Source organism: Balaenoptera physalus (assembly GCF_965194825.1).
Source record: "Balaenoptera physalus genome assembly, chromosome: 11".
Classification (NCBI taxonomy): domain Eukaryota; kingdom Metazoa; phylum Chordata; class Mammalia; order Artiodactyla; family Balaenopteridae; genus Balaenoptera; species Balaenoptera physalus.
Window position 1 is genome coordinate 70,354,478 of NC_138896.1, and position 26,152 is coordinate 70,380,629.

Consider the following 26,152-nt stretch of genomic DNA (forward strand, 5'->3'; position numbering starts at 1 on the left):
TGTTGCCTTACTGATTTTCTGTCTCAAAGGTCTGTCCATTGATGTGAGTGGGGTATTAAAGTCTCCTACTGTTAATGTATTCTTGTCAGTTTCTCCCTTTATGTCTGTTAGTATTTGTTTTATTTATTTGGGTGTTTCTATGTTGGGTGCATATATGTTGACAAGTGTAATATCCTTTCCATGTGTTGATCTTTTTATCATTGTACAGTGTCTTTTTTTTTAAATTAATTAATTTATTTATTTTTGGCTGTGTTAGGTCTTCGTTTCTGTGTGAGGGCTTTCTCTAGTTGCAGCGAGCAGGGGCCACTCTTCTTCGCGGTGCACAGGCCTCTCACTATTGCGCCCTCTCTTGTTGCGGAGCACAGGCTCCAGACGCGCTGGCTCAGTAGTTGTGGCTCACGGGCTTTGTTGCTCCGCAGCGTGTGGGATCTTCCCAGACCAGGGCTCGAACCCGTGTCCCCTGCATTGGCAGGCAGACTCTCAACCACTGCGCCACCAGGGAAGCCCTACAGTGTCCTTCTTTATCTTTCTTTATAGCCTTTGTTTTAAAGTCTATTTTGTCTGATATGTGTGACCCCTGCTTTCTTGTCATTTCCGTTTGCATGAAATATCTTTTTCCATCCCCTCACTTTTAATCTATGTGTGTCCTTTGCCCCAAAGTGGGTCTCTTGTAGGCAGCATATTGTAGGCTCTTATTTTTTTAATCCAGTCTGCCACTCTGTATCTTTTGATTGGAGCATTTAGTCCATTGACATTTAAGGTAATTATTGATAGGTATGTATTTATTGCCATTTTAAACCTTGTCTTCCTGTTGATTTTATTTTGTTTTTTCATTTCTATTTTTATTATTATTATTGTTTTTACATCTTTATTGGAGTGTAATTGCTTTACAATGGTGTGTTAGTTTCTGCTTTATAACAAAGTAAATCAGCTATACATATACATATATCCTCATATCTCCTCCCTCTTGCATCTCCTTCCCACTCTCCCTATCCCCCCATCTAGGTGGTCACAAAGCACCGAGCTGATCTCCCTGTGCTCTGCAGCTGCTTCCCACTAGCTATCTATTTTACATTTGGTGGTATATATAAGTCCATGCCACTCTCTCACTTCATCCCAACTTACCCTTCCTCCTCCCCGTGTCCTCAAGTCCATTCTCTACGTCTGTGTCTTTATTCCTTTCCTGCCCCTAGGTTCTTCATAACTTTTTTTTTTAATTCCATATATATGTGTTAGCATATGGTATTTGTTTTTCTCTTTCTGATTTACTTCACTCTGTATGACAGACTCTAGGTCCATCACCTCACTGCAAATAACTCAATTTCATTTCTTTTTACGGCTGAATAATATTCCATTGTATATATGTGCCACATCTTCTTTATCCATTCATCTGTTGATGGACACTTAGGTTGCTTCCATGTCCTGGCTATTGTAAATAAAGCTGCAGTGAACATTGTGGTACATGACTCTTTTTGAATTATGGTTTTCTCAGGATATATGCCCAGTAGTGGGATTGCTGGGTCGTATGGTAGTTCTATTTTTAGTTTTTTAAGGAACCCCTCCATACTGTTCTCCATAGTGGCTGCATCAAAAAAATATAGAACGCTTCATGAATTTGCGTGTCATCCTTGCACAGGGGCCATGCTAATCTTCTCTGTATTGTTCCAATTTTAGTATATGTGTTGCCGAAGCGAGCACTCCCATTGATTTTATATTTCTTCTTTGTCCCTTTCTTTTTCTTTTTCCTTTTGTGGTTTGATGATTTTCTTTTGTATTATGCTTATCTTCTCTTCTTTTTCTTTTTTTGTGAATCTGTTGTATGTGGTTGCTCTGTTTTTCAAGTATGTTAACTCCTTCCTATATCTACTTGCTTTAGACTGGTAGTCCTATAGGCTCAAACACCTTCTAGAAAAAAAAATCTACATTTTCTTACTCTCCTCTCCCACATTTAATGATTTTGATGTCCTCTTTTGCATCTTTATGTTTATCCTTTTGCCATTCACTGTGGTTATCATTGCTTTCACAGAAGTTTTTTTATTATTTTAAAAATCTGTGTACTTTCTTGTTTAAGTGATTTACTTTCCAATTATGATTTTCTCTTTCCTATAGATTCTTACTGCTTTTGTTATTTATTTATTCTTTGGCTGTGCCATGCGGCCTGTGGGATCTTACTTTCCTGACCCTAGATCAAACCCAGGCCCCCTGCAGTGGCAGCACAGAGTCCTAACCACTGGACTTCCAGGGAATTCCCTCAACTTTTCTACTTAGATAAGACCTTTCAATATTTCTTTTAGGATAGGTTTAGTATTGCTGTATTCTTTTAGTTTTTGCTATCTGAGAAATTCTTTATCTCTTTTTCTATTCTAAATGATAATCTTGCTGGGTAGAGTATCCTGGGTTGCAGATTTTTCCCTTTTGGGACTTGGAATATATCTTGCCACTCCCTTCTGGCCTGCAGCATTTCTGTAGAGAAATCAGCTGATAACCTTATGGTTGTTCCCTTGTAATTAATTCTTTGTTTTTCTCTTGCTGCCTTTAGAATCCTCTCTTTAACTTTTTTTAGTATGTCTTGTGTAGGTCTGTTTAGGTTTATCTTGTTCAGGACCCTCTGTGCTTCCTGTATCTAGATATGTTTCCTTCTCTAGGTTTGGGAAGTTTTCAGCCATAATTTCTTCAAATACAGTTTCATTACCTTTTTCTCTTTCTTCTCCTTCTGGAATCCCTATTATGCATAGATTGGCCCAGTTTATGTTATCCCATAGGTCTCATATTGCTTTCATTTTTTGTCATTTCTGTCTGCTGTTGTAATTGGGTGATTTCCATTATTCTGTCTTCTAGATCACTTATTTGTTCTTCTGCATTATTCATTCCTCTGTTCATAGCCTTTAGTCCAGCTTTCATCTCTTCAAATGAATTCACTAATTTTTCTGAAGGCTCCTCATAATTTCTAGTTCCTTTTTACAGTAGTCTGCATTTCTGTCAATCCTTTCTCAGTTCCTTCAGTATTTTCATTATCTCCTTTTTTATTTTTGTTTATTTAGTTTTGGCTGCATTGGGTCTTCGTTGCCGCGCGGGCTTTCTCTAGTTGTGGCGAGTGGGGGCTACTCTTCGTTGCGGTGTGCGGGCTTCTCATTGCAGTGGCTTCTCTTGTTGCAGAGCATGGGCTTTAGTTGCATGAGCTTCAGCAGCTGTGGCATGCGGGCTCAGTAGTTGTGGCTCACGGGCTCTAGAGCGCAAGCTCGGTAGTTGTGGTGCACGGGCTTAGCTGCTCTGCGGCATGTGGAATTTTCCCTGTGTCCCCTGCATTGGCAGGCGGATTCTTAAGCACTGCGCCACCAGAGAAGTCCCTCATTATCTCCTTTTTGAACTTGGTGTCTATTAGACTGAAGAGGTCTGTTTCATTGTTTGTTCTTTCAGGGGTATTCTCTTGATCTTTTAATTGGGAATGGTTCCTTTGCTTCATTTTACTTATATTTCTCTTGCTGTATGAGTTGAGGAGAAACAATTATCTACTGTGGTCTTGGAGGGCTGTTTTTATGTGGAAACATCCCTGTGTAGTCTGTGGGTTTAATATTTTTGGGCGTGAGGGCTGTTTTTAGTATGGATGCCTGCCACCTCTTTCCTCACTGTATGCTGGCTATCATCCCCTTAATAGGAGGTGTGACTGATATGCTGACCAGAGCCAGCCCTGGATATTGAGCAGGGCCTCCTCTTTGCTCTGGTTTTCACTGCCTTGTCCAGGGCAGGGTGTGCTCCGCAGTTGTTGGAGCAGAAGCCCCCAGATCCGTTTCTGAGCTGCATTTCTGGTATGTGGTGCGAGGTAGGTTGGATTGGGGTGCTCCCACTGGGAGAGGAGCCATTGAGTACTCCTCCTCCTCCTGCTGCTGAGCTGTTCACTGTGAGCGTGCTCCGTTGTGTCACCTTTCACCTACTGTGCAGACTCTCAGAGTACACTGTTATTGGCACTGCCCTCAGCCCCACCTCAACCATAGGTATGCTGGCAGTCCACCCTGGTACCTCTCAGGCTTTGTTTTCACAATGCCACCAGCGCAGATCCACAGAAGTCAGGTCCCAAGACTGCAGTAGTCGTGCACCTGGACCTGCTGTGGGTGCTATGGAGGCAGCTCAGACCCTGGCTCGGCCCAGCCTCCTGGTGTACACGCCCACAATGCCCACAGCTGCTAAGGCCAGACCTGTCCCAGCTATGGGAGCACCAGTTTTCTGTTCGGATGTTCTGCAGGCACTGAATTTACAAAGCTGGCAGCGGAGGTGTAATTCTGCAGTTCGTTCAGCCACAGGGAGAGATTTCAGCTCTGCTTCCTAAGTCACACGGCCCCTGGGGCTCAGCTGTGATTTCAGCCCCACCTCTGTGTGTGGGCAACCCACTGGTGTCTGCACCCAGGGCTGCTGAAGCAGTGGCTAGAACGTGTGAGCCTGCCCAGGGTGGGAGGGAACCGAGGTGGCAGCTGGAGTGCACGGGCCTGCCCAGGCAGAAGGGAGCTGGGGCAGCGGCCAGAGCCCATGGAGGTAGGAGCCGGTGGGTGGGGAACGAGGCTGCAATGGTGGCCCCACCTCTCCCTTCCTGTGCCACTTAACAATGGCACTTTGCTTCTGTGGCAGCCTGGGCTTCTTCCATGAACACTCCTGGTCGCTGTGCCCCACACTCCAGCCCCTTTAGGCTGTCTCCATGCAGCCAACAGCAGTCCTCTCCCCAGGTCTGTCCTCTAAACCCCACGTTCCAGCATCCAGCCCCTGCCCATACCAGCAAAGGTGCTTCTAAGGCTGGGATGCACAGGGCAGTGGCACGGCCCATCTGTGTAATCTCTGGCTGTCCTGCCTGCCACTAACTGGTTGTTGCTCTCTCTGAGCCTTGGAAACTTCTTTTCTGTCCCTGCTGATCTTTCCACTGGTGAGGGGACTTCCCAGGGTGTGGGAACCTCTCTCCTTCACCTCCCTCCTAGGGGCACAGGACCCATCTGCTTCCTCTTTATTTTTTTTTTCCTTTTGTCTTACTCAGTTACATGGTGATCTTTCTTGCCCTTTCAGGTGTTTGAGGACTTCTGCTAGTGTTCAGTAGGTGTTGTGTGAGAATTGTTCCATCTGTAAATGTATTCTTGATGTATTTGTGTGAAGAGTTAAGCTCCATGTCCTACTACTCCACCATCTTGATTCCGATCCCCTTTATCCATTTTTTTTTTGGCTGTGTTGGGTCTTCGTTGCTGTGCGCGGACTTCCTCTAGTTGTGGTGAGCGGGGGCTACTCTTCGTTGTGGTGCGCGGGCTTCTCATTGCAGTGGCTTCTCGTTGCGGAACATGGGCTCCAGACGCGTGGGCTTCAGTAGTTGTGGCACGTGGGCTCAGTAGTTGTAGCTCTCGGGCTCTAGAGCAAAGGCTCTGTAGTTGTGGCGCACGGGCTTGGTTGCTCTGCGGCATGTGGGATCTTCCCAGACCAGGGATCGAACCCGTGTCCCCTGCATTGGCAGGCAGACAATGTGCCACCTTAACCACTGTGCCACCATGGAAGTCCCCTTTATACATTTTTGAATCGAGTTTCTGTTGTTAAGTTGTAGGAGGTCTTCATATGTTCTGGATATTAACCACTTATCAGATACATGATTTGCAGATATTTTCTTCCATTCCATGGGTTGCCTTTTCACTTTGTTGGTTGTGTCCTTTTGATGCTCAGAAGTTTTAAATTTTGATGTAGTCTAGTTTACAATTTGTTCTTTTGTTGCTTATGCTCTTCAAGTCACATCCAAGAAATCATTGCCAAATTCAGTGCCACGAAGATTTTCCCTGTTGTTTCTTCTAAGAGTTTTATAGTTTCAGCTCTTATATTTAGGTCTTTGCTCCATTTTGAGTTTATTTTTGTAAATGGTGTAAAGTAAGGTTCCAGCTTCACTCTTCTGCATGTAGATATTTAGTTTTCCCAGCACCATAAATTGAAAAGACTGTCCCCCATTGAATGGCACCCTTGTCAAAAATCATTTCACTGTGTGTATTAGTTTGCTCTGGCTGCCATAACCAAGTACCCCAGACTGCTGGCTTAAACAACAGAAATTTATTTTCTCACAGTTGTAGAGGCTAGGAGTCTGAGATCAAGGTGTTGGCAAAGCTGACTTCTTCTAAGGATTCTTTCTTTGACTTGTGGATGACCATCTTCTCCCTGTATCTTCACATGGTTGTCCCTCTATGTATGTCTGTAGAAGGACAACAGTCATATTGGATTAGGGCCTACCTCTAGGATCTCATTTCACTGTAATTACCTCTTTAAGGCTCTGTCTCCTAAAATACAGTCACATTTGGAGATACTGGGAGTTAGGACTTTAGTATGAATTGGTGAGGGGGGGCATTATTCAGTCCATAACACCATATATTTGAGGGTTTATTTCTGGGCACTCTCTTTTACTCCATTGGTCCATATGTCTTTATGCCAGTACCAAACTGTTTTGATTATTATAGGTTTGTAATAGGTTTTGAAATGAGGAATTGTGGGATCTCCAGTTTTGTTCTTCTTTTTCAAGATTGTTTTGGCTATTTGGAGGGGGGTCCCTTGAGATTCCATATGAATTTTTAGGATGGATTTTTCTATTTCTGCAAAAAATGCCATTGGGATTTTGATGTGGATTACACTGAATCCATAAAAAAGTAAAATCCAAAAACTGTATCACTTTAGGGAGGCTTGCCACCTTAACAATATTAAGTCTTTTAATACATGAGTATCAGATGTCTTTCCATTTATTTATGTCTTTAATTTCTTTCAGCAAAGTTTTGTAGTTTTCTCTACGCAAGTCTTTGGCCTTCTTGGTTAATTTTACTTCTAAATAATTTATTCTTTTTGATGCTATTGGAATTGAAATTCAAAAAAATTTTTTCTTTAATTGTGATTGTTTAGAAACAACTGATTTTTGTGTATTGATTCTGTATCCTGCAACTTCACTGAATTCATTAATTCTAACAGATTTTTTGGGTGCAATCTCTAAGGGTATTTTTACATATGAGTTCATGTCTGTGAAAAGAGATAATTTTGCTTTTTCCTTTCTAATTTGGATGCCTTTTATTTCTTTTTCTTGCCTGATTGCTCTGGCTGGAACTTCCAATACTGTGATAATACAAGTGGTTGATGTGGGCATCCTTGTCGTCTTGTTTCTTGTGTGAGAGGAAAAGTTTTCAGTCTTTTACTAACTTAGTATGATGTTAGCTAAGGGCTTTTCATATATAGCCTTTATTATGTTGAAGTAGAGGTACTTACCTGCCTTTTAAAGAAGGTGACACCGTTCTTAAGAGGAAGAAAAAATTGTCAGGTGAATTATCTCATTTGCTACTCTGTTTGAAAGTAGTTAAGAACAAATGTTTCTATTTGAATAACAAAAGAGGATTTAAATAAAATTTTTATTTATAATTTCAAAGTGTAGGAGATTGTATCTTCCCCACAAAGCAGGTATAATTAATTGGTATGTTTATATATGCTAAAGATATATTCTTTAAAGACTACTGTGTGTAAATTGAATTTTTAAAAACTGTTAGTCTCTTATGTAGAAAACAAAAGGTGGAGTCACACACCAGTGTTATAATAATATTAGCTTATATAATTGCCCATGTACAGCGTACCTTTACTGGGATCTTTATTTCTTCATATGGCTTCAAGTTACTATCAAGTGTCCTTTCATTTCAGTCTATAGGACTCCTTTTAGCATTTCTTGCAGGGCAGATCTGGTGGTGGTGAATTCCCTCAGTTTTTGTTTAGCTGGGAATGTCTTGATTTCTCCTCAGTTTTGAAAGATTTCTCCTCAGTTTTGTCAGATATAGGATTTTTGGTTGACAGTGTTTTTCTTTTAGCACTTGGAATATATCAACCTACTGCCTTCAGTTCTCCAAAGTTTCTGATGAGAAATCTGCTGATAATCCCATTGAGGATTCCTTGTATTTGATGAGTCACTTCTCTTGTGCTGCTTTCCATGTTCTCTGTGTCTTTCAACAGTTTGATTATAATTTTTCTTGGTGTGGGTCTCTTGAGTTAATTTTACTTGAAGTTCATTAAGCTTCTTGGATGTTTATATTCATGTCTTTAGTCAAATTTGGAAATTTTTTTGCCATTATTTCTTCACATATTCTCTCTGCCCCTTTCTCTCTCTCTTCTTCTGTGACTTCCACAATGTGTATGTTGATCTGTTTGATGGTGTCTCACAGGTCCCTTAGGCTCTGTTCACTTCAATAATTTTTCTTTCTGTTCCTTAGACTTGACAATTTCAGTTGTCCTAGACTTTTGTTTTTAATATTTATTTATTTATTTAGGCTGTGCCAGGTCTTAGTTGTGGCATGTGGGATCTTTATTGTGGCATGCAGACTTATTAGTTGCGGCATGCGAGCTCTTAGTTGCGGCATGTGGACTTCTTAGTTGTGACATGTGAACTCTTAGTTGTGGCTTGCATGCAGAATCTAGTTCCCTGACCAGGGATCAAACCCAGGCCCCCAGCATTGAGAGCATGGAGTCTTACCCACTGGACCACTAGGGAAGTCCCCTCAATTGTTCTAGCTTTGATTTCACTGATGGTTTCATCTACCTACTCAAATCTGCCTTTGAATCACTCTAGTGAATTTTTCAACTCAGTTATTGTACTTTTCAGCTTCAGAATTTCTTTTTGGTTTCTTTTTAAGTTTTCTGTCTCGTTGATATTTCCATTTTGTTCCCTATGTCATTTTCTTGACTTTTTCCACATCTTCCTTTAGTTCTTTGAGTATCTTTAAGACAGTTTTTTTTTAATAGTGTAATTCTTTTTTTTAAAATTATTAATTAATTAATTTACTTATTTATTTTTTTGGCTGTGTTGGGTCTTCGTTTTTGTGCGAGGGCTTTCTCTAGTTGCGGCAAGCGGGGGCCACTCTTCATCGCGGCGCGCAGGCCTCTCACTGTCGCGGCCTCTTGTTGTGGAGCACAGGCTCCAGACGCGCAGGCTCAGCAGTTGTGGCTCACGGGCCCAGCCGCTCCGCGGCATGTGAGATCCTCCCAGACCAGGGTTCGAACCCGTGTCCCCTGCACTGGCAGGCAGAGTCTCAACTACTGCGCCACCAGGGAAGCCCCTAAGACAGTTGCTTTAAAGTTTTTATCTAGTAGAGCTGTCATCACATCTTTTTCAGGAACAGTTTTTTGTTTTTTTTTGTTTTGTCCCTTTGAATGAGTCATATTTTCCTATTTCTTTATATGTCTTGTATTTTGTTGAAAAACGGACATTTGAATCTAATGATGTGGTGACTCTGGAAATCAGAATCTCCCCTTTCCCCAGGGTTTGCTGTTTGTTTGTCTGTTTGGAGTGTTGTAGGCTGTCTCTGTACCAAGAATCAGTCTGAGGTGTGAACTTAAAGTCTTCTCAGGTCTTTTCTGAGCCTTTGCCTTCCCCTGGGTGTGCATGATGACTTTCTAAGTTCCTCTGAATATGTGGTTGCTTTTGAATCCAATAGTCCTCAATATCTGGCTCCCAAAAGGAGAAAAAGAGAAAAATGAAAGGATGAGGGGGGAGAAGCACTGGTGCTTTAAATCCCCTTGAAGTCACTTCAGCCAGAGGGGGAGGTGCAACAACAGTGTCCGCCTCCTCTTTGCACCTCTGAGATCAGAAGCAGCGCGATCAGCCCTGATCAGAGCAGATCCCTGATATTTGAAGGACAGCGTCCTCATTGCCCACCCTGGCTCCCACAGGCTGTGTGTGCAAGCTGCTCCAGGAACACATGCAAGGCTGCCTGCACAGGGATGGGCACTGGGTAGCTGCTATTGTGCTAAGGGCTGAAATTCACCAAAATTTATCTAAACATTCCTCTGCACGTTTGCAAGTCCTCAGTGGACTCCAGGAGTTCCAGAACAGTTATATCAGACAGATTCTGCTAGTGCATTTGTTGTCTATGTGGGGAGACGGATTTCTGGTGCTTCCTACTCTGCTACCTTCCCAGAATACTCCTTATAAATTAAATTTTAAAAAAGATTTTGTTTGAAGAGTTTGAAAACTGAGATAATCTTAACCCCTCAGACTACCATTGTTTTGTGCACACAGGTGCACATGCACACAAAACACCCTCGAGGGAGCATTGTCACCCAGCTCCAAAGCCTCTCCTGAGGCAGATCCTTTATGGTGTAGGGCAGGCAGCCTGCACAGAGCAGTGGGCTGGAGAGAGCCAACCCCAAGAATGCTCCAGATCTGAGGCTATTCCCAGCACAGACAGCTCACAGTAGGACATCAGGATAGTCACTTTCCCCTTCCTGGGGCTTGAGTTACTCATTGAAAGAGTGTGGGAGTTGGACTAGATCAGTGTTTCTTCAGTGAAACCACAGAACAAACTTTCTTACGTAAACGCTGATAATAATTATTTCAGTGAAAAAAAAAATTATCAGATCAAGAAAACTCCCAGATTCAGCAGTGTATAAAGTGAAAATAAAATAGAGTAACTAAATGAAATATTACAGAAGTTTTAGAACACTGGTCCAGTTTTTAGTGAATTACAGGAAATTTATGAAAGCACAGAGATGTAGAAAGCAGAGACAGCATAAGTCAAGTTAACCTTTTACCATAACTCATTGATTTGCAGTGGAAATGGAAGGTGGATATAATCTGGAAATCTGTAGGCAGTTCTCTTTTCCTGATCTGGGCCTCAGTTTCCTCATCTGTAAAACTGGGCCTGAAGTAATTTTTTTTTAAATTTTATCTATTTTTATATTTAATTTTTGGCTGAGTTGGGTCTTCGTTGCTGCGCGCTGGCTTTCTCTAGTTGCGGTGAGTGGGGGCTACTCTTCGTTCCGGTGTGCGGGCTTCTCGTTGCAGTGGCTTCTCTTGTTGCAGAGCATGGGCTCTAGGTGCGTGGGCTTCAGTAGTTGTGGCACGTGGCTCAGTAGTTGTGGCTCGCGGGCTCTAGAGCGCAGGCTCAGTAGTTGTGGCGCACGGGCTTAGTTGCTCCGCGGCATGTGGGATCTTCCCAGACCAGGGCTCGAACCCGTGTCCCCTGCATTGGCAGGCGGATTCTTAACCAGTGCGCCACCAGGGAAGCCCTGAAGTAATTCTTTAAGAAGACTTTTCAGTTACTCTGGAATAAATTTTTGGTTCTGTGATCACAGGGAATAAAACTGACAGAGAGGGGCTGTGACACGCCTTATCCTTGCACTGGGCATTCTAGAGGGCAGAGAGGGAGCTTAGCATTCCTGTTGAAAGAGGAGACTGAGGCCCAGAGGGGAGATGGTCCCCCAAGACACTGCTGGGAAGTGGTGTTGAGTGGACTGGTGCTGGACTCTTCCTCCTCTGATGTCCCACAGGGCATCCGCGTCCCTTCTGAGCATCCCAGACAGAAGGCTAAGAGCCCAGCTCTGGAGTGTCTTGTCCTAGAGGATTTCTTTTTTTTTTTTTTTTTTTGGGGGTGGGGGGACGGTGTGCCGTGCAGCATGCAGGATCTTAGTTCCCCCACCAGGGATCGAACCTGTGCCTCCCACCCCTGCATTGGGAGTGCGGAGTCTGAACCACTGCACCACCAGGGAAGTCCCCTAGAGGATTTCTTCTAGCTGGTGCCCAGCAGCTCTCTACTGGGCCCTTCAGCTGCTGGAACCCTGGTGTGGGGCTCTCTGGTCCCTCCAGCAGGTGGGGTTAGGGTATGCACAGCGATTCAAGCCCCTCCACTCTTTGTGCACCTGCTTCTTGGAAGGTATACTGTCGTTCTTCCGTTTGTTTGAGCAGAGGGTTCACTTTGTTTTGTTTTTTCCCCAAATGGGACTAGCTTTATTGCTTACTATAAAAATTGAAAATTGTTTGTATAAAAGAATACATAAGCAATATAAAGAATCAAATATGTCTCTGTATGCATGTATAGAATAAATTACTTAAACCCAACTATCCAGGGATAATCACTTAACTGTCTAGATTTTTTTCTGTTTATATATCTAGTTGATATCAATTTCCATATGATTTTATAAAAATGAAATTATGTTGCTTATCTGTTACATGCTTTTTTCCCCCCAACAATAAATGTGTTATGGACGTCTTAACATATCAGTAGAGATCCTTGTCTTCAGTTTTCATGGCTGCAGAGTATTCTCTTTTGTGGGTAGCCTTGACGTAATTTATTTAATCCTCTTTAATGGAAGTTTTGGTGGCATCCAGCATTTGGCCCTGTTAATGTTGTGATAAATATTCTTGCATGCTCATCCAAGCATTTGCTTTTCTGGATTTCTTACTGTATATTTTTAGATACAGAACTGTGGGTCAAACATTAATTAAGTACATTAAAATTTTTAATGCATGTTTTAAACTGCCTCCTGGAAAAGTGGGACTGATTCAGTCCAACAGTCCTGGCTGGTAGGATGGTTGTTGAATGACTACAGGTAGCTGTGGGCTTTCTTTGGGTCCCTTAGACTGTGCAGTCCCCCAGCTCTGATCATTTCCTGGGCATTTGTGGGTGGACAGCCCTGCCTGTCTTCTACTCCAAATGACAGTAGGCCTGCTTCTCCCATCCATCCCCCAGAATGCTGTTCGTGTCCCACGGGACTTTGAGGGCTGCAGTGTCCTCCGCAAGTACCTGGGCCAGCTCCACTACCTGCAGAGTCGGGTCCCCATGGGCTCAGGCCAGGAGGCTGCTGTTTCTGTCACCTGGTGAGAGCTGGCAGGGCTGGGGGGAGCCTGGAGGTTGCCTGGGACAGCCCAGGGGTGTCTGGGCGGTGGGGATGCCCCTCTCCCCACCACCCCGCTTTCTTTTCCTTGCTACACAGCATGGGGAGTGGCTTGGTGTGGTCTCCCCAGGCCTCCCTCCCATCCGACGCAGCACTGGGGGTGGCGGGTCGCTTCACCAGCTCCTTCCCTCGAGATGACTGGGGTGGCCTGTCCACAGGACTGAGATCTTCTCAGGCAAATCTGTGGCCCATGAAGACATCAAGTATGAGCAGGCCTGCATTCTCTACAACCTTGGTGAGCTACCTAACCCCTTCCCCATGGCCCTACCTCCCAGCCCTGCCCACCCCATCTCAGCTCAGCAGGAGGCCACAAGGGCAGTGGGCTGATGGAAGGAAGACACCTGGATTCTGACCCTCCACTGCCTTCTCACAGCTCTGCTGGTGCCTCTCTTCTGGGCCACAGGGAGCCACCCTGCTGGAGAGAGGCTCTACTAGGCTGGCTGCCATATGGTGTTGCTACTGTGTGCTCTGGCCCAGAGGGATGGCCTCTCTTTTCTGACTGGACAGCTCCCGGCCCCCCTTGTGGCTTGTGTTGCTTCCAGCAGGAGAACAAGGCTGGCCTAGACTGGCCTTGCGTCAACCCTGAGGGCTCAGCCTGGGGAGCCCCGAGTCCTGTGTAGGCATCCCTGAGGCTCTGAGACTGGACTTGTAGGCTGAGGGCTGTGGAAGGCAGGAGCCCCTTCCCTTCCACCCCATCCCTGCCTAGTGCAGAGCCAGAGACTGAGACCCCATTTACTCCAGCTTTGGTGTCCTTGGACCAACTGCCCCAGTTCTCAGACCCCTGTTGTCCTGATTGTGAGTGACACCAGCAGCCCCAGGCTAGCCCTGACCCCATGTTCTGTGCCTCCCCAGGAGCACTGCACTCCATGCTGGGGGCCATGGACAAGCGCATGTCTGAGGAGGTGAGGAGGGTAGGGGCAGTGGGTGGGTCATAGGACAGAACCAGGGAGGGGTGCTGAGTGTTGTCAGCCTCCAGAGTGTGAATCCTGCCCCGTGGAGCGGACACAGGCAGCTCTGTGGCTCTGCTTCTGGCATCCTCCCCTGTTCTCTCCCAGGGCATGAAGGTCTCCTGCACTCACTTCCAGTGCGCAGCAGGTGCCTTTGCCTACCTGCGTGAGCACTTCCCTCATGCCTACAGCGTTGACATGAGCCGGCAGATCCTCACTCTCAATGTCAACCTCATGCTGGTGAGGAGACACCCTTGTTGGGGCCGAGTTGAATCCAGGGGAGGGCACGGTTAGGGCTGGTTCCTAGAGGTCCTGTGCACATGGCAGTGAGGGACAAGCAGAGGCCTGGGCTTTGACCTTTTGAGCCCCAGGTGGATCAGGAGCAGGGCTGTGCTGCTTGGAGTGCGGGAGGCTGGACAGAGAGGGCATCCGTGTGGTCTGTGCCGCTGAGGAATGGAGTGCATCTCCATCTGCTCTTCCAGGGCCAGGCTCAGGAGTGCCTTCTGGAGAAGTCCATGTTGGACAACAGGAAGAGCTTTCTGGTGGCTCGCATCAGTGCACAGGTAGGGACAGGGATAGACGGTGGCCCTCAAGGGACTGATGCCAGGCTTTTGGTTTACTCTCGATCCCCAACTTATAGCCCTGTCCTGGCTTCTAGGTGGTGGATTACTACAAGGAGGCGTGCCGGGCCTTGGAGAACCCCGATACCGCCTCACTGCTGGGCCGGATCCAGAAGGACTGGAAGAAGCTGGTACAGATGAAGATCTACTACTTTGCGGCTGTGGCTCATGTGAGGGCACCGTGGCCACCAGGGCTGGGCTGGGCTGAGTTGCCATAGCCCAGGAAGTAAGTAGCGATGTCTCTTCTTTCCCAGTTGCACATGGGGAAGCAGGCTGAGGAGCAGCAGAAGTTCGGAGAGCGAGTGAGTGAGCCGTGGCCAGGAGGGGACTCTGGACTGGTCCCAGCCTTGTTAGTCAGATCCTCGTGGGGACCCTTCTTCTGTCGCTCACCCCCACATCCCTGGCGGCCCCCCGCCGTAGACCTGGTGTTTCTCATGTGTTGTCCCATTTGTGCAGCCTTCATCCCCAGGGGACGGAGGAGGCACAGCAGGCTCCCCCTCAGGGGATGGCTGGTGGGAGATGTAGGCTGTAGGGTGGAGCTGGTAGATGCTAACCGTGGTGCTGTTGGCTGGGCTGGCGCGTGGCTACCTCCTCAGCTCCTTGTCTTCTGATGGGTCACCTGATGGCCAGACGGCTTGGTGGGGGTTAGGGTGGCGGAAAGAGTAGGGTCCAAGCAGGGAAGGACGGACTGGTCTCTGTCCCCCGCAGGTTGCGTACTTCCAGAGTGCCCTGGACAAGCTCAATGAAGCCATCAAGCTGGCCAAGGTAAAGATGAGGAAGAGCCTGGCTGCCCCTCGGAGCCTGAGAACAAGGAGCAAGCCTGGTGGGGCTGAGGGGTCTCCTGGCACTGGCTGTGGTTGGCACTGAGCACCCCCATCCCTACCCTACAGGGCCAGCCTGACACCGTGCAAGACGCACTTCGCTTCACTATGGACGTCGTTGGGGGAAAGTGAGTTTCTGGGGCTCGGGGTGGCTCTGGTTCCTTCTTGGTAGGAGGGGTCTTGGCCTTTTGCCTGCATCGTTGGGAGGAAGCCACCAGGGCCAGAGAGTAGTGGCCCACGTGGGAGGCTAGGTCCTGGATCCCTGCTGATCACTCAAGACTCCCCATTCCTCCTTCTCCTGACCCCCAGATACAATTCTGCGAAGAAGGACAATGATTTCATCTACCACGAGGCTGTCCCAGCACTGGACACCCTTCAGCCTGTAAAAGGTCTGAAGCTGAGGGGAGGCCGAGGATCGGGGTAGGGATGAAGATGGGACAGAAGAGCGGCAGTCGAGGTTCGAGTGGGCCTGGTCTCTACGATTCTTCCTCACCCCTCCCAGGTGCCCCCTTGGTGAAGCCCTTACCAGTGAACCCCACAGACCCAGCTGTTACGGGCCCTGACATCTTCACCAAACTGGTACCCATGGCTGCCCATGAAGCCTCGTCGCTGTACAGGTGGGCGGGACAGGCAGGCCCTATTAGCCCAGGTTGGGTTGGGATATCTCAAAGAGACATGGGCTTCCAGCAAATTGCTGTCACTTCTCCTGCAGTGAGGAGAAGGCCAAGCTGCTTCGGGAGATGATGGCCAAGATTGAGGACAAGAATGAGGTCCTGGAGTGAGTGCAAGGCTGGGGTGGGAGGCATGGCGGGTACACACCAGACCTCTGTGGGGTCCCCAGTGCTGCCTGCGACAGGGAGAGGAGTAAATGAAAGGTTTGTTGGCACCAGCAGGCCTCCTGGCTGCGCCCTCACTGCCCAGGGTCTTGTATGCTAGATTTGTAAGTTGAGAGTCACGCATTTTGAGAGGAGGATGTCCCATTGTTTCCAGCAGTGCCCTGGGCATGTTCTGTGGTGGCAGTTGGGATGCTCATTTGTTGTCTGTTAGGACCTCAGACCTTGCTTCAGTGGTGGGGGCTTGCCCTGGTGGGCTCCTTGTGTAGCTGAGGGGTTGAGCCAGCACCCACCTGGTCCCGTTGCCCCCCAACAGCCAGTTCATGGATTCAATGCAGCTGGATCCTGAGACAGTGGACAACCTTGATGCCTACAGCCACATCCCACCCCAGCTCATGGAGAAGTGTGCGGCTCTCAGTGTCCGGCCCGACACTGTCAGGAACCTCGTCCAGTCCATGCAAGGTGAGTGAGGAGGAAAAGCAAGCAGGTGGAGGGCGGGAACGTGGGAGTCATCTGCTGCGGCCTTCTCTGTGTCCCTTGCTGACCGAGGATGGAGGTTTTCACCTCTCCCAGCACCCGTCACAGCACCCACCGCACGCTTCAGCGAACCACCGCACCCTGTGCGCCCTCTGTCTGCACTGCTCAGCCAGCACTGGGCTGCACGCAAGCCTGACTGAGGGGGCAGTTCTGTCTCCTGGGGGATGGGCCAGAGTGGGTGCCTGGTCTGCCTGCCACAGGAGCTGACCCCGCCTCCTCTAAACACGCCCCCAGTGCTGTCAGGTGTGTTCACGGATGTGGAGGCCTCCCTGAAGGACATCAGAGACCTGCTGGAGGAGGATGAGCTGCTAGAACAGAAGATGCAGGAGGCAGTGAGCCAGGCAGGGGCCAGCACGGCTGTCTCCAAGGCTGAGCTGGTAGAGGTGAGGCGAGAATGGGCCAAGTACATGGAGGTCCACGAGAAGGCCTCCTTCACCAACAGCGAGCTGCACCGCGCCATGAATCTGCATGTTGGCAACTTGCGCCTGCTCAGTGGTCCTCTGGACCAGGTCCGGGCCGCCCTGCCCACGCCAGCCCTCACCCCAGGTGAGCCCCCTTCCTGTCCCCATGGGGAGAGGCTTGGCGTTGGGGTTTTCTCTGGCCTCACTGACCACTGCCGCTCCCAGAGGACAAGGCAGTGCTGCAGAACCTGAAGCGCATCCTGGCCAAGGTGCAGGAGATGCGGGACCAGCGTGTGTCCCTGGAGCAGCAGCTGCGTGAGCTTATCCAGAAGGATGACATCACGGCGTCACTGGTTACCACAGACCATTCAGAGATAAAGGTGGGGCTGGGTGAGCAGTGTGCAGGGGCTGACTCTAGGCTCCACCCTTAGGTGGTGAGGCCCTGAGTGTCTGTCCTCCACCCCCCATCACACTCCCTCAGAAGCTGTTTGAGGAGCAGCTGAAGAAGTATGACCAGCTGAGGGTGTACCTGGAGCAGAACCTGGCCGCCCAGGACAACATTCTCCGGGCACTGACAGAGGCCAACGTGCAGTACGCATCTGTGCGGCGGGTGCTCAGTGAACTGGACCAAAAGTTAGTGTCTGGCCCTGTGCCTCTACCCAGTCCTGCCCAGAGCTGGGCTCCAGTTACTCACCTCCTGCCGGCCCTTCTGCCCGCCAGGTGGAACTCCACGCTGCAGACCCTGGTGGCCTCCTATGAAGCCTACGAGGACCTGATGAAGAAGTCCCAGGAGGGCAAGGACTTCTATGCAGACCTGGAGAGCAAGGTGGCCGCTCTCCTGGAACGGGCACAGTCTACCTGCCAGGCCCGCGAGGCAGCCCGCCAGCAGCTCCTGGACAGGTGAGTGTGGCCCCGGGGCCGGGGTGCGGCTGCACCCCAGACCGAGGTCGGGCTGAGGGGCTGTGTGGCTCCACTTCTTCCCTACCTCGTCCTACAGGGAGCTGAAGAAGAAGCCGCCGCCACGGCCCACGGCCCCAAAGCCGCTGCTGCCCCGCAGGGAGGAGGGCGAGGCAGTGGAGGCAGGGGACCTGCCTGAGGAGCTGCGCAGCCTGCCCCCCGACACCTTCCTGGGGGCGGCTGCCCCACACCATTTCCCCCCTGGCCCCTTCCCCAGCTCTGCAGGCCCAGGACCCCAGTATCTCTCAGGCGCCTTACCGCCTGGTACCTACTCAGGCCCTGCCCAGATGTTGCAGCCCAGGGCCCCCCAGGCCCTAGGGCACCCTGTGGTGGCCCTGGCACCTGGACCTGCTCTCTACACACCCGGGGCCTACACACCAGAGCTGGGCCTCGTGCCGCGATCCTCGCCGCAGCATGGCATGGTGAGCAGTCCCTATGGGGGGGTGGGGCCCACCCCACCGGCTGCAGGCCTGCCCTCAGCCCCACCTCCCCAGTTCTCGGGTGCTGAGTTGGCCGTGGGGATTCGGCCAGCCACCACCACAGTAGATAGCGTCCAGGCCCCCATCTCCAGCCACACAGCACCACGGCCAAACCCTGCCCCTGCTCCTCCCCGGCCCCGCTTCCCGGGGCCGCCCCCCCAGCCGCTGCCCATGCCCTACACATACCCGATGGGGGCCAAGCCACCCCTCGCAGTTCCCCCTGCCCAGCACCACTTTTCTCCTGGGATGCCCACAGGTTTTTCAGCCCCGAGGACTGGGCCCCACCCTCATCCCACACGAGCGGTGTTTGGGCCCCAGCCTCCCCAGCAGCCCCTTCCACTCCAGCATCCGCACCTCTTCCCGCCCCAGGCTCCAGGACTGGTACCCCCACAGACCCCCTATTCCTTTGCCCCTCAGCCTGGTGTCCTGGGGCAGCCACCACCCACCCTGCACACCCAGCTCTACCCAGGCCCCTCTCAGGACCCTCTGCCTCCCCACTCAGGGGCGCTGCCTTTCCCCAGCCCTGGGCCCCCTCAGCCTCCCCATCCCACCCTGGCATATGGTCCTGCCCCTTCCCCCAGGCCCCTGGGCCCCCAGGCCCCCCCCCTTTCCATTCGAGGCCCTCCGCCTGCCAGCCAGCCCGCCCCCACTCCCCACCTGGTGCCTTCACCTGCCCCGTCACCGGGGCCCGGCCCCGTACCTCCTCGGCCCCCTGCAGCAGAGCCAGCCGTGTGTCTGCGCCGAGGTGCTGCGAGTGCAGATTTGCTCTCCTCCAGCCCTGAGAGTCAGCATGGAGGCGCTCAGCCTCCTGGGGGTGGGCAGCCTCTGCTGCAGCCTACTAAGGTGGATGCGGCTGAGGGCCGGCGGCCACAGGCCCTGCGGCTGATCGAGCAGGACCCCTACGAGCACCCGGAGAGGCTGCAGCAGTTGCAGCAGGAGCTGGAGGCCTTTCGGGGCCAGCTGGGCGATGCAGGGGCTCTGGACGCTGTCTGGCGGGAGCTGCAAGACGCACAGGAGCACGATGCCCGTGGCCGTTCCATCGCCATCGCCCGCTGCTACTCACTGAAGAACCGGCACCAGGACGTCATGCCCTACGACAGCAACCGTGTGGTGCTGCGCTCGGGCAAGGACGACTACATCAACGCCAGCCGCGTGGAGGGGCTCTCACCGTACTGCCCACCTTTGGTGGCCACCCAGGCCCCCCTGCCTGGCACAGCTGCCGACTTCTGGCTCATGGTGCATGAGCAGAAAGTGTCAGTCATTGTCATGCTCGTGTCCGAGGCCGAGATGGAAAAGGTGAGAGGGAGAGGTTGGGTGGGTGCCCAGCAGGGAAACTGGAAAACCAGCCCTAACTGCCCTGATTGTCCTTCAGCAAAAGGTGGCTCGCTACTTCCCTACCGAGAGGGGCCAGCCCATGGTGCACGGTGCCCTGAGCTTGGCCCTGAGCAGTGTCCGCGCCACCGAGACCCACGTGGAACGGGTGCTGAGCCTGCAGTTCCGGGACCAGAGCCTCAAGCGCTCGCTTGTGCATCTCCACTTCCCCACGTGGCCGGAGTTGTGCGTCTGCTGCCCTGGGTGGTGGTTGGGGGGCCGGGAGGGTGGTGCAGCCTTGGATCAGGTCTGGCTCAGAGATGCCACCCCACCCCGCAGAGGCCTGCCCGACAGCCCCAGCAACCTGCTGCACTTCATCCAGGAGGTGCACGCTCATTACCTGCATCAGCGCCCCCTGCACACGCCTGTCGTCGTCCACTGCAGGTAGGTGTGGGTAGCTCCCGAGTGGCCCTCCTCTGGGGGCTCCTGGGCTGGCCTTACAGCCCCTTCCTGCTGCAGCTCCGGGGTGGGCCGCACGGGAGCCTTCGCACTGCTCTACGCGGCTGTGCAGGAGGTGGAGGCTGGAAGTGGGATCCCTGAGCTGCCTCAGCTGGTGCGGCGCATGCGGCAGCAGAGGAAACACATGCTGCAGGAGAAGGTGAGGGCCGGGCAGGAGCTGGGATGGGCCCTCCATCCTGGGTGACGGGGCCCGCCCGGCTGACCAGGCCCAATGCGCCCCTGCAGCTGCATCTCAGGTTCTGCCATGAGGCGGTGGTGAAACACGTGGAGCAGGTCCTGCAGCGCCATGGCGTGCTCCTTCCGTGCAAGCCCTCAGCTGGCGCCAGTGTCACCCAGAAGGTGAGGGAGGGAGCTCCTGGGGGCTGCTAGGACTGACACTGCCTCGTGGACTCCGTCTTCACCCACTCTTGTCTCCTCAGAATCACCTTCCTCAGGACTCCCAGGACCTGGTTCTCGGTGGGGACGTGCCCATCAGCTCCATCCAGGCCACTATCGCCAAGCTCAGCATCCGGCCTCCCGGGGGCTTGGATTCCCCAGCTGCCGGCCTGCCAGGCCCTGTAGAGCCCCCAGGCCTGCTGCCACCCAGCCTCCCAGAGTCCACCCAGCTCCCATCCTCCTCCCCACCCCCTCTCTCTTCACCCCTGCCTGAGGCCCCCCCGCCTGAGGAGGAGCAGCCGGTACCTGAGGTCCCCAGCCCGGGGCCCCCCTCCTCCTCGCTGGAGCTGCTGGCCTCCCTAACTCCTGAGGCCTTCTCTCTGGACAGCTCCTTGAGGGGAAAGCAGCGGATGAGCAAGCATAACTTTCTGCAGGCCCATAATGGGCAGGGTCTGCGGGCTGCCCGGCCCACTGACGACCCCCTCAGCCTTCTGGATCCACTCTGGACACTCAACAAGACCTGAACAGGGTTTGCCTGCCTGGTCCTTACACTACGTTGTCTCCCATGCCAGTCTGCCCCTCTTGAGGTGGGGCCTAGTCTTACTCCCATTCCTGCTGCCTTCAGCCCTGCCTGGCCCAGCCCACAGCTCTATGGGGTAGCGATGCATCATGGGTCTTGGGTCAGGTTCTGCTCCTTTGTGGGACCTGACATTTTCAGCTCTTTGCTGTTGAATAAACAAACCTGTTCTGTGGCCAGTGTTTGCTCAGCGCTGCTCCCTGGGAGGTGGGGGGGCTGGGCCCCAGCAACACCACCTTCAGTGAGCGTGGATGTGGAGGGGGTCACCTTGGTTTCCACACCTGTGAAGTGGTTATGCAAGAAGGCCTCTAGAGCTGGCTTGCTAAACTTCCCCAGCCTGTAAACTGTTCCTCTGACTTGTATGGCTTCTGGCAGGAGCTGCTCTGAGCTGAGAACAGTCTAACCAAGTGCTGCACTTCAGGCACCGGGAGGGTGTAAATGATGCCAGAGCTCATCCAGGGGAAGACGCAAGTCGCTCACAAAGCCCCTGGCTGATGATGTGATTTTTAAAAAAAAGTTTAATATTACAGTCACGAGGCAGGACAGGACAGTTCAGAGGCAGCTTCCCAAAGATTCAGCTCTTCCCCCAGTCCAGGTCCAGCGCATTGCCCCACAGAGCACCCCAGCTAGACGGGCAGGGAGGCCCACCCTCAGTCCAGCTTCTCCAGCACAGAGGGCACGTACACTAGGCTGAGCTCGCTGCCAAAGTTGCAGACAATGGCAGCATTGTCCAGCACCAGGATCTGGCGGGCCGGCTGGGCCTCGCTGTTCTTCCCCAGGTAGACTGTCTGTAACAGGTCCCCGTAGTTTAGGTCCCAAAAGGAAACACAGCCCTGGCCGCCGGTCACCAGCAGGTTGTCTGAGATGACACCCAAGCTTGCACCACAGCCCAGGTCCTGGAGGCAAGGACAGGACAGGCTCTGTGTCTTGAATCCTTCCCTAAAACACCGAGAATCCCGTGGCCCCTAACATGCCTACCTGCTGAATGGAGTAGAGCCTGATGCCTGTGCTGCGGTCCCAGATGCTGATGAGGTCATCTAGGCCACTGCTGATGACGCAGGAGGTGGTACAGGTGAGGGAGGTGACATCCCCACGGTGAGCGAACATGTGGCTGACCCGGCTGCCAGTCAGCACATCCCACAGGCAGATGGCCCCATCTTGTCCTCCACTGGCCAGCACCATGGTCTAAGGGAACAGGCACAGGGGAGCTGGTCACTGTGGTGAAACACCTCTGTCCACAAGGGTGGCTTAGTGCCCTGGTGGGTGGGAGCCCTCACTCTGCTTCACAGAGGCCCTTGGGGACCAGCTCCCAGGAGCTAGAAACAAGGGCCATGGGCCTGGCTTGGTACCCCTGCACCCCACCCATGGCCCTCACCTGGTCAATGTACACAGTCGTGATGGCCCCTGAGTGGCCTTGCAGGGTGAAGAGGCAGCATGAGTCCTCCAGGCGGTACACCTGGGGCAGGAACAGGTATCAGATTCTGGTCTCTCTGGGATTTTCCAAATCACACTTCGGCCAGGAATTCCCTTCCACAGTTCATCCAGGACACCTCCAGCCATTCCCTGGCTGACCCCATGTGCTCCCCACCCCCTGTGCTGGGCCACCCCAGTGCCCAAGAGATGGTGCCAACACTTACTCTCAGTGTGTGGTCCTGGCTCCCAGTCACGAGGCGCCCGGCAGCTGCCTTCAGGGCTGTGATGGGCTTCTGGTGTGCACAGGGCACTGTGTGGGTCAGGTGACAAGCCACGGCGTCACTGCTGCTGTACACAGGGGATGTGGGGGAACTACCCCGCCCCGGGGCCCCTGGGGACAACAGGCCAAGTGAGGGATCTCCGAGAAGACACCCTGCAGGCAGCCCCTGTGCCCCACCCACACCCACCAGGTGCAGGCACCAGCCCAGCCCAGGTCCCCTGACCTCGGAACTGCAGTGGGCTGAGGGCTGTGTGAGTCTCCAAGGAGAAGAAATCAAGGGAACCGTTGAGCCGGGCAGCCACAATCCTGGAAGAGAAGAGCGGCTCTCCCTCAGAGCCCCCAGCCTTGGGGCTGAGCACCGCGGGCCCTTGACAGGCCCTTCCTACGGGCTGTGGGAACAGTGGAGCCATGAGGGACCGTGGCCAAGAGGGAAGCACAGGTGCTGGGGACCAGGTTGCAACTCCAATTATTAACCTCTGTGCCTCAGAGTCTTCATCTGTGAAATGGGAACAACTGTAGCCACCTCTCAGCGTGGTCATGAGGAGTAAATGAGCTAGTATGTGTAAAGTGGTACCTGGGGAACATCATGTAAGATTGGAAATTAAAAACAAAAACAAGCAAGGGGGATGGGCAGTCCCCCTCCACGGCCTGGAGCTAAAGGAAAGGCTTCAGGGGAGGAGAAACAGGACCTAAGGTGGGGCTATGTTTTAGAGCCACAGAAGGTGCTGCTGTCTCCATCACAGAAAAGCAGCTTCAACCCAAGCACCACCTGCTCCATTTCCTTTTTCCACAAAGAAATAAGCATTATTCTCCACTGCCCCGATTCCTAGGCACAGGTTGACGGGCAGAGATGGAGACATTTGCCCTGTGGCCCCAAAGCTTTGAAGTGGGTGGGGTTCACAATCTTACTCCAGCAAAGGGCAATGCACATCTTCACCTCTGCCCATAATCTGAAGGATCTATGGCAGAGATGGGGAAGGCACAGAACAGGGGTGGGAGGGAGAGGGAGGAGAGACCATGGAACTTTGAGGGTTGAGCTGAGACATGTGGGCTGTCCCTAAACTTCAAAGAAAAAAACAGCAGCAGGGGAGAATTTCCAAGCGTGGAGAGCACAATGAACTTGGCCAGACTGCAGGGTAGGATGTTAGCTAAATAAGGCCTGAGCAAGAAGCCTGGCAATGGCAGGAATGACAGCAGCAGCCAACAGACCCACCCCAAGAAAATAAGGCTCCAGCTTTAGCTTAGATGGTGGGACCACGAACGGTCAGGGACCCTGCGAGGAAGAGCCAGCATGGGTCAGGCAGGTGAAGCGTTCAGCAAAGGCACCTGGTCATGGGTGAGGCCCAGGTTTCTCAGCCCAGAGGTGGGAGCTCAAGCCTGAGAAGCTGGGGATCCTCCTCTCCCAGGGAGTGTGTGATCAAGCCCTGGCAACACCCAGCCAACAGCCGTGCCGAGGAGGGAGGCACGGACAGTGTCCAGCATCAAAGGGGAAGAAAAGACGGTTCTTCTGAAAATGCATTTTTCTGTAACTGAAAACCCAGGGAACCTAGAAAGGTCAGTATTGACAGGCTACCTAGAGCAACTCTGACTTCAGAAGGGTGAGGAGAACTGCTCACTCTCCATGTGCCAGGCCCTATTCTAAGTGCTTCCTACCTGTTAACTCTTTGAGCTGTCCCCCTCCCACTGAGGTGGACTACCTGCTGTTCACAGGTGTGGGGCTTGGCACCGAGTAGGGAAGTCAAGTCACACACCAGTGAAGGGGAAGCAGGGCTCAAACCTCAGAGTGTGCTGGGCTGGGCTGTCTAGGGTTGAGGCAGGCATCCTAGCACTCGCACCTTTTGTCCAGGAAGACGAGGGCCGTGATGCCCGAGGAGACCTCCTCGCTGCTGCAGCGCAGAGTGCCCTCAATGGCGTCCCACACCTGCAGGCCCAGAGGCTGTGAGCACCTGCGAGCTGGGAGGGCCCATAAACCCCCTGCACAGACGTCCCCTCTGCCCACCTCCAGCCCCTCTGCCCACCTCCAGCCGGCCACTGCTCCGCCCCACCACGATGAGGCTGCCCTGCAGCTCCAGGCTCCAGATGGAGCCATCTGCGCTGGGGGCCCAGGCGAGGGAAGGGGAGCCCTTCTCAGGAGGAAAGCCCCCCTCGTCCTCAGGGGCCTGGGGCAGCGTGGGCCCGGGCGAGGGTGGGCGCAGGGCTGGTGTGTGGACGGGAGCCATTCCCTCCTCCTGGTACAGTCGCTGCACCAGGTGGCTGAAGTCATAGCCTGGGGAGGCCTGAGCACGGCGGCAGCCCGCCCGGTACCGGGGCTCGGGCTGAGCGGGCTCTAGGAGCTGTGGCTGCGCTGAGAAGTTGGTGTCGATCAAGCAGGTGAGGTCCGGCTGGTCCCCGAAGAGGGAAGGTGGTGGAGGGCCCCGGGGACGATGCCGTAGCGGAGGACTGTCCCCAGGCTCCTCTGGACCACCCTTCCCACCATCCGACAGCCGTTCCCAGCTCTCCTGAGCCTCCAACACGCTGCCAACACCACTGTCCTGGCGCTGCCTGCTGGGGGGCAGGGAGGGTGGGGTGAGGACAGTGGGGCACAGATGCAGGGCAGGGTATGGGTGGGAGGTGGGGGGTACCTACCCCGGGTGTGGGATGCGAGTGAGGCAGTCTCCAGTCTGCGCGTCCCACACACACACGTGGCCTGCCAGGCAACAGCTCACCAGCAGCATCCCGTCACTGGCCAGACACTCGATGTCCTGCGGAAGCACAGCATGGACATGGGCACGGGCGCTGGCGTCTGCGCGGCCCAGGCCTCAGGCGCCCCCAGCTCCCACCCGTGCTCACCATGAGGTGCCCGCGCAGCACCAGGGGCACAATCTCCGTCTCGGGTGGTGCGTAGCCGTAGTCATCGCAGGGGAGCTCCCCACGCCGCCGCCGCCCGGGCCCCGAGCCGGGTTGCCCATAGTTGCGAGGGCAGAGCACGCGGTATAGGCAGAGCAGCAGCAGCACGAGGACGATGCCCGAGGCCAAGCCGAGTGCCGCCACCCTACGCCGGGCGGAGCCTGGTGAGGCGTGCCCCATCCCCCCCCATCCCTGCCAGCCGCCCCCCTCCCTCGTGGGCCTTACTTGTACAGGGTGATGTCTCTGTGCGCCTGCGCCGTGCCTGGCCCCTTGGGGCCGGCCTCCCAGAGCCCACCCTGCCCAGGCCGCGGCGGGGGCCAGGCACTGCGGCCGTCCTGAGGGTGCCGCCCCTCCAGGGCCTCCCTCGGGTTCAGGCGGAGCGTGACTGGGATGACAGGCAGCAGGCTGACGTACCTGGGGCCGGGCAGCGGGCAGCCTCAGCAGAGATGCCCTCGGAAGGGACCCCCCTCCTGCTGCTGCCCCAGTCCCCCTCTCTGCTC

At 53.0% G+C, this 26,152-nt stretch overlaps 2 protein-coding genes across 5 annotated transcripts in view; one reads left to right on the forward strand and one right to left on the reverse strand.

The window, feature by feature from the left end:
- The window catches only part of PTPN23 (protein tyrosine phosphatase non-receptor type 23), a 40,083-nt gene extending 18,835 nt beyond the window's left edge, over positions 1 to 21,248 (forward strand). The window contains exons 3-25 of the mRNA XM_082412031.1: positions 12,492 to 12,619; positions 12,855 to 12,931; positions 13,549 to 13,598; positions 13,752 to 13,883; positions 14,126 to 14,206; positions 14,302 to 14,433; positions 14,518 to 14,565; positions 14,972 to 15,028; positions 15,154 to 15,212; positions 15,394 to 15,473; positions 15,587 to 15,701; positions 15,797 to 15,862; positions 16,234 to 16,379; positions 16,689 to 17,000; positions 17,081 to 17,235; positions 17,337 to 17,488; positions 17,576 to 17,755; positions 17,853 to 19,587; positions 19,664 to 19,848; positions 19,942 to 20,046; positions 20,122 to 20,260; positions 20,347 to 20,460; positions 20,541 to 21,248. Coding sequence (XP_082268157.1) covers positions 12,492 to 12,619; positions 12,855 to 12,931; positions 13,549 to 13,598; positions 13,752 to 13,883; positions 14,126 to 14,206; positions 14,302 to 14,433; positions 14,518 to 14,565; positions 14,972 to 15,028; positions 15,154 to 15,212; positions 15,394 to 15,473; positions 15,587 to 15,701; positions 15,797 to 15,862; positions 16,234 to 16,379; positions 16,689 to 17,000; positions 17,081 to 17,235; positions 17,337 to 17,488; positions 17,576 to 17,755; positions 17,853 to 19,587; positions 19,664 to 19,848; positions 19,942 to 20,046; positions 20,122 to 20,260; positions 20,347 to 20,460; positions 20,541 to 21,020 — 4,728 coding nt within the window. The 3' untranslated portion in view covers positions 21,021 to 21,248. The remainder of the gene's footprint in view (positions 1 to 12,491; positions 12,620 to 12,854; positions 12,932 to 13,548; positions 13,599 to 13,751; positions 13,884 to 14,125; positions 14,207 to 14,301; positions 14,434 to 14,517; positions 14,566 to 14,971; positions 15,029 to 15,153; positions 15,213 to 15,393; positions 15,474 to 15,586; positions 15,702 to 15,796; positions 15,863 to 16,233; positions 16,380 to 16,688; positions 17,001 to 17,080; positions 17,236 to 17,336; positions 17,489 to 17,575; positions 17,756 to 17,852; positions 19,588 to 19,663; positions 19,849 to 19,941; positions 20,047 to 20,121; positions 20,261 to 20,346; positions 20,461 to 20,540) is intronic.
- A 325-nt stretch (positions 21,249 to 21,573) lies between these two features.
- Positions 21,574 to 26,152, reverse strand: part of SCAP (SREBF chaperone) — a 93,897-nt gene continuing 89,318 nt past the window's right edge. For 2 of the 4 annotated variants that reach the window (XM_082411959.1, XM_082411956.1), the window contains 10 exons: positions 25,878 to 26,066; positions 25,596 to 25,797; positions 25,392 to 25,507; positions 24,785 to 25,310; positions 24,602 to 24,687; positions 22,990 to 23,072; positions 22,711 to 22,877; positions 22,449 to 22,529; positions 22,052 to 22,258; positions 21,574 to 21,969 (listed from right to left, as the gene is read on the reverse strand). In XM_082411959.1, the coding sequence (XP_082268085.1) occupies positions 21,724 to 21,969; positions 22,052 to 22,258; positions 22,449 to 22,529; positions 22,711 to 22,877; positions 22,990 to 23,072; positions 24,602 to 24,687; positions 24,785 to 25,310; positions 25,392 to 25,507; positions 25,596 to 25,797; positions 25,878 to 26,066 (1,903 nt within the window). In that variant the 3' untranslated portion in view covers positions 21,574 to 21,723. The remainder of the gene's footprint in view (positions 21,970 to 22,051; positions 22,259 to 22,448; positions 22,530 to 22,710; positions 22,878 to 22,989; positions 23,073 to 24,601; positions 24,688 to 24,784; positions 25,311 to 25,391; positions 25,508 to 25,595; positions 25,798 to 25,877; positions 26,067 to 26,152) is intronic. The other 2 variants (XM_082411958.1, XM_082411957.1) reach the window with 2 other exon arrangements.